The 12,493-nt window shown below is 33.7% G+C and overlaps 2 protein-coding genes across 2 annotated transcripts; both read left to right on the top strand.

The window, feature by feature from the left end:
- Positions 1–75: 75 nt before the first annotated feature.
- On the top strand, positions 76–1,592 carry LOC111710402 (ataxin-10). Its single transcript, XM_023484482.1, has 4 exons — positions 76–200; positions 507–602; positions 981–1,037; positions 1,459–1,592. Exons 1-4 carry the CDS (start codon positions 186–188, stop codon positions 1,516–1,518), a joined length of 228 nt encoding a protein of 75 aa, XP_023340250.1. The 5' UTR covers positions 76–185; the 3' UTR covers positions 1,519–1,592.
- A 475-nt stretch (positions 1,593–2,067) lies between these two features.
- On the top strand, positions 2,068–11,438 carry LOC111710396 (eukaryotic translation initiation factor 5B). The gene is made up of 10 exons (XM_023484476.1): positions 2,068–2,131; positions 3,098–3,201; positions 3,843–3,952; positions 4,510–4,618; positions 4,984–5,028; positions 6,153–6,392; positions 6,559–6,643; positions 6,921–7,562; positions 10,834–10,910; positions 11,356–11,438. Exons 1-10 carry the CDS (start codon positions 2,068–2,070, stop codon positions 11,425–11,427), a joined length of 1,548 nt encoding a protein of 515 aa, XP_023340244.1. The 3' UTR covers positions 11,428–11,438.
- Positions 11,439–12,493: the final 1,055 nt, after the last annotated feature.

Here is a 12,493-nt window from a genome sequence, read left to right as displayed (position 1 = left end):
TGTGGCAACTCACAAGACCGGAAAGTGTATTGCCGGTCGAATTTAAAAAGTTAGGGGGTGTAAACATAATTTTAATTATTCCAGAGTAAAAAATGTGCTGTGTATAGGGGGTGTAAACATAATTTTAACTGACTCTCTATGCAAATATTTACAAGGATAGCCTTGAAACCATTATCTGATCAACTATGTGGAAGATACAGGTGTTTTTCTAGTTCAAATCTGATAATTCCTTTACGTTTTTCTCCACTGAAATGTGCAAGTCACTTTGTAGAAAAATCATCCTTTTTCTAAATTATGAACATTGATATTTGATTGATACTTTTAAGGGTATTGTGTTTGTGAATCGGGCATTGTATTTGTACATGGAGGGTCACTTGAAATTACGCTTGCAGTTCCATTAAGGGTTCCAAATATCTAACATCATCCACAATTTAGATAATGGCAAAATAAAAAAAGTCATTAAAAATTTTTAAAAATAAAACCCTTTTAAATAGTTGAATTTAAAGGTAGGAGAATTAGAAGGTGTTCAACTTTTACTGGACTGTTCTCAAATTGATGGAAAGAATCCTTTAATCTCTCAATGGGTTATTTTATCGGTCAAGGTAATTTTGAGAACGATTGTTTGCCGCTGGGTTCTCTGATCTAGAGAATTTCAGGGATTTTACTTGTGAGGGACACATAGCACTCTAGCAGCCTAATAATCTTTATCAAAAGTACATCGTAAACAAATAGATAAAATAAATTTTATAAAATGCTAACCATATACGAATGCATCAAATTGAATTCGAGGTTTAAAGGTTGTAATATCTGAATGATTAATTGTAAAGAATAAATTATTTATGATCTGAGTGGAATAATGCAACTTTGTGACGTTTTCAACCATATTCTCCGGATATAAGCAAAAGATAAAAAATAAACTAGTAATGATTGATATCGAATTGAAATTCGCAAACACTCCCTTTAATCTTTAAAATGTTTAGGCTTTATGTGACAAGCATCCAGAAAATCAGAATATTCTCTTCAATTTACGTCGACAGGGATTAATACAACCATATTTTTGATCAATGCATGTGGTTTAATTTGAATCGGGTTTAATTTTTTATTAATTGTTAAATAAGTAAAGTCACTTTGAATTTGAAGTATGGAAGAATGACATCCCTTAAAGTCTGATTTGATTTGATTATAGTTAATATTTAGTTATTGTTTTCTGCACTCTGCAAACTTTAAAGCATAGAAAGTTCAGATATTTCTTTCTTCCGTGGACATGCATTTTCCTTGTTTCCAATTATTATTGCTTTGTTCGAAAATAATATATTTTTGCATATTTTGTAAAAAAAAAAGATTCAATATTTCATGGGGCGGCCAGAAAAGCCTTAGTATCAATGCTTCATGGACTGAAACGAACCCAAGGATTCAATATTTGGTTGACCGACAAAAGATTGTATTGATTGATTGTAGGGAGCTGCTGATTCAACATTACTCAAGGAACTAGGGCTTCGACTTCCGGCAGAAACTTGATAAACTCGTCCCTCCGGCTTCCGGTAGAAACCTCCTATTCTCTCCATTCCGGTTTCCAGCAGACGCCTCATAAATCCACTTTTTTCACTAATTCAATTATTACAAGTCATTCAGGCATGTTTTATAATTTTTGCTACCACTCAGCGCTCGACCCCCTAGCCGCAGCGCTTGGCCCAGAAATTGTCTTAGCCTAACCTAACCCTGAAATAATACAAAATAAATATTAATTTTGTTGATAAATATTGGATATTGGTCATGTACAAACTTGAAAGGAGGGGTAAGGTGTCACAAAGTGTAAAATTGTACACAAGAAATTTTCTCGCAAGTCACTTTGATGGAGAAACTTTTAATGCAAGTAATCGATTTTCACAGAGAAATCGTGAATATCTCATTCATTCTTGTTTGAAAATCGGACATGCTACTCTTCAATTAAAGAGTCCCTTGAAATCAAAACTAAAACATATTTTTTATATGAGTAAAAGGACTGCAGGGTTTTATTTCTCGGAACGAATAAAATAAATCTGATATTTTCTACATATGTATTTTCAGATGTCCAAAAATGGGGATGGAAACCCCTGGCACAATAAAAACGGAAATGATGAGAAAGTGAAAGGTAATTTACAGTAAATCCCAACAACCAGCCCCTCTTCCTCTTAACGAACTAGGAACTGCCTGAAAGCAGTTCCTGTCATGTTCCTTTTCCACCACTTAAAAAAATAGCAGGAGTGAATATTACCATAAGTTATTTTTATACATGTTCCTACGAACATTTTATGTAAGTTTGAGGTAATGGTTTTTGATTGAATAATTGAATATTATCAAGAGGCTTTTACCTATTGATTTTGATTTGAACTGATGATTTTTATTTTAATTTGCGTTCGTTTAGGAATAAATGAGCATGGGAGTATATTCTTACTCTTTGCCAAGAAAAAGGTCCCCCTTAAATTTCTTGAAATTCTGAAAGCCCTTATCAAGCTGATTTTATTCATTCAGATATGTAGGCAACAGAATAGCTTTTTAAATGGGGGCAAAGCATGATATTGCTCTAAAGGAAAAGAATATGATATTTTTTCCCACAAGTCCAAGCAGTGTATGCCTTTAATATTTTTGGGGGAAATCAAATTTATTCTCTTCCCTTAAGCAACTGGGGGAAGTATAAATATCACTATTCAGAAATAAAGGGAAAGAAATATCTTTTGAATTTTCCTCCCCAGACTCATCAAGTACAGTGATATTATTATGTTTCTTCTTCTTTTAACATAGTTTTTCTTCCCTTTACTCCCTTCTTTTTCTATTTTCTTCCCCTTTTTTCCTTTTTTTCCCCCTTCCCCCCCTTTTTTTCTCTCTTTTTTGTTTAATTTTCTTCCCTGAGGGGGAGGGGGTGGTGAAGGGTGTTTTTTTTATTAATTGATTGAGTAAATGGCTGAATTTCGAGAATTGAACAAGGCCAGATTGGTTGATTGATTGATTGATGAATTAACTGATTAATTGATGCCTAAGTGTAAGGGATAGGTTGAGGAGTGTCAGGAAGAGAACCGATTGATTGATTGATTAGTTGCTTGATTGATTGATTGCCTAGGTGTAAATGAGGGTGAGTTTGAGGAGAGTAGTAGGAAGAGAACCCGAAGTCCGGATCAATCTGAATCCGGAGACTCATCGACATCAGGGATTAAGCGCGCCAAGGTTTATATTTCATTAGTATCATAGGGATATATGTTTTTTAATCTTTATCACCCCGTCAACTTTGATTGTCAATCAATTAATCAGATAAATTAAATTAAAAAGATACCTATATCTTGTTTACAACCCTTAAAGATTATTTTATGTTTTTCAATATTGAAAATAAATCTATAATTTTTATTTCTAAAAGTTGTTAGTTCATCGTCGAAAAATTCTAACAATCCACCATGAGCTATATTAAATGTAATTGTAAACAATAAAAGTTAACTTTCCTTTTCCTTTTTTTAAGAATTGGGGGAGATATTCCCACAAACTCTATTTTTGGACGTTTTTAAGTTTTTGTTATATTTTAAAAATAATATACTGAAATACATACTTACTTACATACATAATTACTTTCTTTAAAGGTAGTGACCGGCAATGTATGATGGTTGAACTGAGTATGCAGTAATGTAAAACATTTTTTTAGAAATCATTTGAGATATATAAAACGTTTTCACAATAATTGCCGAGTTTGAGTGCAAAGTCGAAACGTTTTACATGTCTCAAATGAATTCTAAAAAATTTGTCCACAATACTACATATTCAGTTCAACCACCATACATTGCCGCAGCCGGTCACTCCCTTTAATCCTGTGTTTGTAGACGGACAACTTATCGTACCGAGCTCAACTAATCGAACTCTGTTCTCTCCTCAACCTTCCAGAACCAGAGTTTATATTTACCAAACCACCGGGATATGTTCATAAATTTGCGTAAGTAATTTAAATAATTTTGCGTTAGTAATTTGCATAATTTTGCGTAAGTTATTTTGCATGAATTGGTGTAAGTAATTTGCAAAATTTTGCGTTAGCAATTTGCATGAATTTCCTAAGTAATTTCGCATTAAGCGTCGGGTTTGTCACATTGTTTTGAGAAAATATTTTGCTTTTTCAGCGCAAGAATTTTGCGTAAATTTTTATTTTGCAAGTTGTATTATTTTGCGTAAATTTTGTTTGCATAAATTCGCGTCAGTTATGTTGTATTTTTTTTAGTAGTTATTTGCATAATATTTGCATTTATCGCGTAAGAATTTGCATACTTTTGCTTAAGTAGCTTTCAATTACCATCTTAATAAATTAATAAAATGAATTATGTTATAACTATTTTTTAACACATATGTCGAGAATTCAAGAATTAATGCTAATGCAATGCATATGCGGTACTTTTAAACTGTATCTTTCTGTACGGGGCTCGGAGACATTTTACGGGGTTCATGGCTGCGTCGCCACCCCTCCCTTCTCTGATTTGATTTAATCACTGATTATTGTAGGGAAAATCCGGAGGAAGGGGATTATTCCGGATATTACGAGATCTGTGACCGGAAATTCTCTGGAACCGGAACTAAGCCCTTCCTTTGTATGCGACACGCGGCTAAAGAGGTAGTTTGTCAATTGCAACTTTGGAATAACTGTCGTCTTCATTACTTATGTTTTAAAATAATGTTTCGTCTAGGTTTCTGTAAGTTGTAAAATGTAAAAACTGAATCAGTTACAATTTTTACGATACGACTTTAGCCTAAGACAAAGCGAATCATTTTTACAGAATGAAGATATATTTTCTTTAGAAGTGATAAAAGTTCAAGGGCTTTAATTCCCGAGTTTAGTTGCAAAAGTATATATTATTTTGGTTAAGGGATAATTCTTGAAATGATATTCTTCTGGTAAGTTGTTTGGTATGTTGAAGTTTTATTTATATTTTCGTCCAAACCAATTTTACAATTTTCATTAACTTGCATTTGCTTCAGGGTGTTTTTTATCTGAGAAAACTGCTTGAGGATAAAGAACAGAAGGTGAGTCAACAAATTTTACAATTATTTTAGAATTTTTGTAATATTTTGGAAATTACTGTTTTCCCTCTAATTGTGTTTTTGTAATATTTTGGAAATAATGGTCTTCCCTGTAATTGTGTTTTTGTAATATTTTGGAAATAATGGTCTTCCCTGTAATTTTGTTTTTGTAATATTTTGTTATAATTTTGTGTTTTTTTTTGCGAACAGCCAGCATATCACCAGCAAATTTTGAAAACAAGAATGTGCTCATCCTCTCTTGCGAGCAACTCCCTCAATTTTTTTAAAGCTCCCTCTAACAAAAATGACTCCCATTATAATAAAGACACTCTTCTACGAAGAAGACTTTTTCCCAGTCTAAATAATTAATGACCCCCTCCAATAAGTCTTGTCTGTCTATTCAATAATTCATCTAACTATTTATATACTTTCAATTTAATAAAAGTTGTATTGAAAATTAATTATTAGCTTTAAAGCCGAACGGATTATATTCCCGACCTTTATTAAAGGGACTGTAGGGCGTAGACATAAATTCAAGTGACTCTACATGTAAATAAGGGGCATGCACAATTAACAAACAGTATCCTCGAACTTTATCGGATCAGCATTGTAGAAAATGTCGTCGTATTACTTGCCTAAAAAGTTTTTTTAACATTTTTATTTTTTGTTTTTGAAGTTTGAAATCCGCAAGTTCCTTTAAAAGAGAAACCGCAAATGAAAATGAACAGCTGAGACAAATTTTAATGAGTACAGTTGTGTATCGGACATACCCTTCTATAAATGGAGGGTTTTATGCTACACTCAAGAGGACCTTTAAGAAAATAGTCAAATAGTAACGGTTTGGAGGTACTAGGGGGCCGAGCGTTTTAGCTTGGACAGTCCGAGGGGACCGGGCGCCGCAGCTAGAACAGACTAGTAGGCTGGGCGTTGCGGTCACTGATCTCTATAAGATTTTGCACTTTTTTTTAAACTTTAAGTTCAATTAAACTCAATTTTTTCCGTATGGATTAATATTTAAATGGACTAAAAACTAGTTTGGTGAATTGCTGAATTTGGTGGAATTGAGTTCACTCGGCTATTAGTTCAATTGATATAGCATCGTTGGTTAATTAAATGCTAATGTTTAGGAGCGAGGGGAGGACAACGCCGGAAATGAAAGCTTTAACAACTTTGAAAACGGAACCTTACCTAAGAGCCAGACAGATCACGATCCAACCCGAGATACCGTTGAACAGAGAACTGAGCAGAATGGATTGAAAGATGAGGAGAATCATGAAGTAGTTGGTTTGGGGCAGAATGATAAGCAGGGAGAAGATTACTGCGAGATTCTTCAGAAACTCTGGATTGACATTTCTCAACAATTTCAGGTCAGANAATACTTGGGACATAAAATGTCGTCATCCAACTATGAGTTTGGCCCACTTTAGTATTTAATCACTTTGCAAGATGGGGGGAGGGGCGTGGCGGAGGTAATGATTTTTAAAGAAAATATACACCCCTGAAAATGTTGTTATATATTTTGACTGTGTTTAGGGATCAGGAAAATCCGAATCTGAAGCCAAGAACCTGAGTGCAAGAAACCTAATGTATACACTACAAACCCTAGATCAGGCTCAAGGTAAAGGGAGGTTCTTGTTTTGAGAAAGGGGGGGGGCAATTTTCCAAGTAATAAGAGAGAGGAAAAAAAGGATAAAGATACGTTTATTTTAAAGCTTTTTGTCTGATCATTGAATATTTATCCTAAATTTTTTTTTTCAACAGCTAAATTTCAGCAATACAAGAACAATCAATTAATAATATGGGGGGAGGGGGTGAACAGTGTTAATACTTTTTATGGCGGGAACTATCCGATTTATTGGGATGACCAAAAGTTTTGCTCTCAACTTTTTGTTCAGACAATGGAGTTCTTTTGAGAAGCAAAATACTTGGAAGTTCTAAACCAGAGGACACTGAGGAGAAGACAGAGGCTGACGAGGAGGACATGGTTGAGGAGGTTGAAGATGTCTTGGAGCTCACTGCTGATTCTGATGTCGTTCAGCTTTCTGAAGATGAGGTCAAAACCGTTGAAGAGATTGAGCACAAAGATGTAGAGGATGTTGAAGACGTGGAGGACGTTGAGGATGCTGAGGACGTTAAGAACATTGAGAATGTTGATGATGTTGAGGACGTTAAGAACATTGAGGATGTTGAGGGCGTTAAGGACATTGAGGATGTTGAGGACGTTGAGAACATTGAGGATGTTGAGGATGTTGAGGACGTTGATGATGACGAAGAAGTGGACGACGAAGAAGAAGTTGAAGATGAAGATGGATATTACGATGAGGATGAAGAGGGTGCAGTAGGTGTTGAAGGATACTATCCTGGATCTCATATGTCATTCCAATCCATTAGTCATCCGTCCCTGCAATCCAGGGGCCATCCTGCTCTTCATCCTTCCCTTCAGCCTGGTTCTCATCCCAGTACTAATCCTTCCCTCAACTCCCATTCATCCTACTTAGAGAAGATTCAGTCACAGATGTTTAAACAACACTTTCCAGGTACATTTCACTCACTCCAGGTACATTTAAATCATACCAGGTATATTTCATTAATTCTAGGTACTTTTCATTCATTCCAGGTACATTTCATTCATTCCAGGTATATTTCATTAATTACAGGTAAATTTCATTCATTCCAGGTACATTTCATTCATTTCAGGTATATTTCATTCCAGGTACATTTCATTCATTCCAGGTATATTTCATTCATTTCAGGTATATTTCATTCATTCCAGGTACATTTCATTAATTTCTGGTATATTTCATTCCAGGTAAATTTCATTAATTCCAGGTATACTTCATTAATTCTAGGTTTATTTAATTAATTTCAGGTATTTTTAATTCATTTCAGGTACATTTCATTCATTTCAGGTACATTTCATTCTTTCCAGGTACATTTCATTCATTCCAGGTACATTTCATTCAGTTCAGGTACATTTCACTCATTCCTGGTACGACGAGCAAAAATGGTAGAAAACATTTTGGAATTCCCGAGACAAGTAGTTATTAAATGTGATACTGCTAAAATTTTCTTTAAGTAAATCTGCCACGCGGAACTAAGCCAACAAGGAATTTGTCCCTTAACTCGTATGTTTATTCTGACACCCTGTACACGCGTTGATATTTGTTTTGTTTATCAGACAAGGTTCTTACATTTTGAAACATTAAACTTCATATCCCAGGTGTCTGCCCATGAACAGAGGGCATCAAGAGAGCTTTGGAGTTTCTCTTTATCTTCTTCTGAGCACATGACCTGACCCAACTTGTTGTCGTCTGCAAACTTGTTGAGGATAGATATGTCACCTGCTGCAATGTCAATGTCGTCAATGAAAAAAAAGAGGACCCAGTACACTTCCTTGGGGTACCCCAGAGAGAACCTGGATCCACTCTGAAAATTCTCCATTTAATACAACTCTTTGTTTTCTATCACTGATCCATTTGTTAATCCAGTGCAATATTTGACCTTGAATTCCAAAGGATTTTAATTTGTCTATAAGTTTTGAATGAGGAACTTTGTCGAAGGCCTTAGCAAAGTCTAAATAAACAATGTCCAAGGCATTTCCTGAATCATATTTTTTTGTCACTTTTTCCATAAACTCTAGCAGGTTTGTCAGACAGGACTTATTTTTAGTAAATCCATGCTGGGATGATTATATAAGTATATTATCATACAGATGTTCAGTAACCCTGTCTTTGATGTATGATTCTAGGATTTTACATGGAATAGATGTCAAAGACACCGGTCTATAATTACCAGGACTTGATTTTGATCCTTTTTTAAAAATCGGAGTAATGTTACCACATCTCCAATCTGGCGGGACAGTACCAGTTTCAATTGATTTGTTAAAGATCAGTGCCAGAGGTTCCGAGATCAGTGTGCTAAAAGTTTGAAGAAATCTTGCTGGAATATTGTCTGGTCCTGCAGCAGAGTTAGGCTTCAAATTTTTAATCTTCTTAACAATATCGTTTGGGGTTATGTTTATTTGTGTCACCGGTTCACCAAAGATTCTCTGATTTAAGGCATACTGGCTTGTGTTGGGAGTATTGTTTGTAAAAACACTACCAAAATAGCTGTTCAAAATGTCCTCCATTGATTTATTGTCCCTGACAAGATGTTCATCCTGGCTTAAAGGTCCCACTCCAGACCTTGATTTGGTTTTAGCTTGGACATATGAGTTAAATAATTTTTTGTTTTATTTTGAAGAAAGTTTCTTTTCATATCTTCGTTTAGCTTGACGAACTAATTTTTTTGTATTTTTTTCACATTCTTTAAACTTAGTAAAATTATATTCACTTTTAGTATTCATATAGACATTGTACAATCTCTGCTTTAATCTGACAAGTTTTAAAATGTCTCTTCTCATCCAGGGAGGTTTATTGTTTTGTCCTCTCGCTTGTTTGGGATAAATTCCTTCATACCTGAAGAAATCCTGTTCCTGAAAAACATCCAACATTCATCAGTTTCCTTGTCCCGAAATTCATCCTCCCAGTTCACTGGAGATAAGTAGGATGAAAAAGATTCAGCATCACATTTATTCCAGTCTGGGATATATTCTTTGGTTTGGTTGAACAGGACATTTTGCATGACATCTATGGATAAAATATAATGATCACTGTTCCCAGGTACCAATAGGTTCAATGTTTATTATTCGCTCAGGGATGTCTGTAAGAACAAGGGCTAAAACATTACCACAAATGTGGGTTGGAAAGTCAACCATCTGCTGTAAAAACTTATCATTTAATGAATCAAGAAATGGTCTGCATTTATTTTCACCTGAGTTATTTTCCCAGTCGATTGTAGGGAAGTTGAAATCTCCAATGATCAAGTTGTTTTTACCAAGAGATTTTAAAAGGTCACAAAGTTCTGAATTGTTTGCATTTGGTAAGTTGGGTGATCATTACACAAGGGTAACATTTAAGTCTTGGTTGTTCTCAGATATCACTCTGAACTGGCAGAATTGGTTAAATAAATCTAAACTATCAGTTTTAAAATTGTGAGTCCATTTTTCACATACACAAGCAATCCACCACCTATACCATTGGCGGTATCGTTACGATCACATCATGAGGTCGGTTATTATATAGGTATATTTCATTCATTCCAGGTCCTTTTCATTCATTCCAGGTACATTTCATTCATTCCAGGTACATTTCATTCATTCCAGGTACATTTCATTCATTCCTGGTACATTTCATTCATTCCAGGTACATTTCATTCATTCTAGGTAAATTTCATTCATTCCAGGTCCTTTTTATCTTGTCCTGGTACATTTAATTCATTCCTGGAACATTTCATTCATTCCTGGTACATTTCATTCATTCCAGGTACATTTCATTCATTCTAGGTAAATTTCATTCATTCCAGGTCTTTTTTATCCTGTCCAGGTACATTTCATTCATTCCAGGTCATTTCATTCATTCCAGGTACATTTCATTCATTCCTGGTACATTTCATTCATTCCTGGTACATTTCATTCATTCCTGGTACATTTCATTCATTCCAGGTACATTTCAATCATTCTAGGTAAATTTCATTCATTCCAGGTCCTTTTTATCCTGTCCTGGTACATTTCATTTATTCCTGGTACGAGCAAAAATGGTAGAAAACATTTTGGAATTCCCGAGACAAGTAGTTTTTAAATGTGATACTGCCAAAATTGTCTTTAAGTAAAACTGCCACGCGGAACTAAGTCAACAAGGAATTTGTCCCTTAACTCGTATGTTTATTCTGACACCCTGTACACGCGTTGATATTTGTTTTGTTTATCAGACAAGGTTCTAGGGGCAGCAGAAGCTTCAGAGGAAAAAGCTTTAATGTTGGTCAACGTAAACAATACAGAAGACAAGGTAAATCAATGAATAATAATTTTTTTTAAATTTATTTTTTTAGCCCTACTCTGACTGATGTTTCACATCATTTTCTTCGAAATTTTATGCTGAATTCAAAACTGAAAAGTGCTTAAATTGAATGACTAGAAAACTCACCAACAACATTAAAAAGTAAAAAACAAGTTTTTTGACCGTTATTTGGCAATAACTTCTTTAATTTTTTAATATTTTTAAAAGCGCTTTTAGATTTGAATTAAGCATAAAATCAAGTAAAAACGCAGCAACCCCCGGTTGGCGGTTGGCTTAATTCCAATATTGACCACCCTTTCTGTCGTTGGTCGGTGTATTCATAAATACAATTTTGACAACTTTTTATTAAAGCGCCATAAAAAAAAAAAAAATATCTTGTCCAAAATTTTAAATTTAAAATGTTAGCCCAAGATTGAAAATTATTATTATTTAGGAACTGGTAGATTTCATGAACATGAAGAAAGGAACTAAGTTTAAACTCATTAAAGTTTTATCTGAGTCTTGAACAGGACAGGTTAGTTTTCTTATTAGCTTTTTTAATAATTTATGTACATTTACATAAATATTGTGCATGTACATTAATATTGTACATTTACAAAAATATTGTACATGTACATAAATATTGTACATGTACATAAATATTGTACATGTACATCAATATTGTACATGTACATAAATATTGTACATGTACATCAATATTGTACATGTACATCAATATTGTACATGTACATCAATATTGTACATGTACATAAATATTGTACACATTTACATAATATTGTAAATGTACGTAAATATTGTACATGTACATCAATATTGTACATGTACATAAATATTGTACATTTACATAATATTGTAAATGTACGTAAATATTGTACATGTACATCAATATTGTACATGTACAGAAATATTGTACATTACGGGAGGTCGATTTTGATTCTGAGAGTGAATAGGTTGGGATAAAGATAATGATAATAATAATCACAAGTACTGTCAATCCTTCAATCTGAGATTTCAGGCTTGAGCTCCTATCCGTTTAAGTTCCAGCTAGACCTATAAATGATATTAACGATAATAATAATACTTTCTAGTACTTTGAGTCCGAGAGTAAATAGGTTGTGGTATAGGATCTATTAATGATAATAACAATAATATTAATACTATCTAGAACTCTGACTCAGAGAGTGAAGAGGATATATAAATGATAATAGCAATAATAATAATACTTTCTAGGACTTTGACTCTGAGAGTGAAAAGGATATATTAATGATAATAACAATAATAATAATACTATCTAGGACTTTGACTCTGAGAGTGAAGAGGATATATTAATGATAATAACAATAATAATAATACTATAATAATCTAGAACTTTGACTCTGAGAGTGAAGAGGATTTATTAATGATAATAACAATAATAATAATACTATCTAGGACTCTGACCTGAGAGTGAAGAGGAAATATTAATGATAATAACAATAAAAATAATACTATCTAGGACTTTGACTCTGAGAGGGAAGAGAATATATAAATGATAATAACAATAATAATAATACTATCTAGGACTCTGACCT

The sequence above is a fragment of the Eurytemora carolleeae genome, unplaced genomic scaffold (genome assembly GCF_000591075.1).
Source record: "Eurytemora carolleeae unplaced genomic scaffold, Eaff_2.0 scaffold1045, whole genome shotgun sequence".
Taxonomy (NCBI): domain Eukaryota; kingdom Metazoa; phylum Arthropoda; class Copepoda; order Calanoida; family Temoridae; genus Eurytemora; species Eurytemora carolleeae.
Note: the sequence above shows the minus strand (reverse complement) of the source record. Positions and strands in the feature narration are given on the sequence as shown.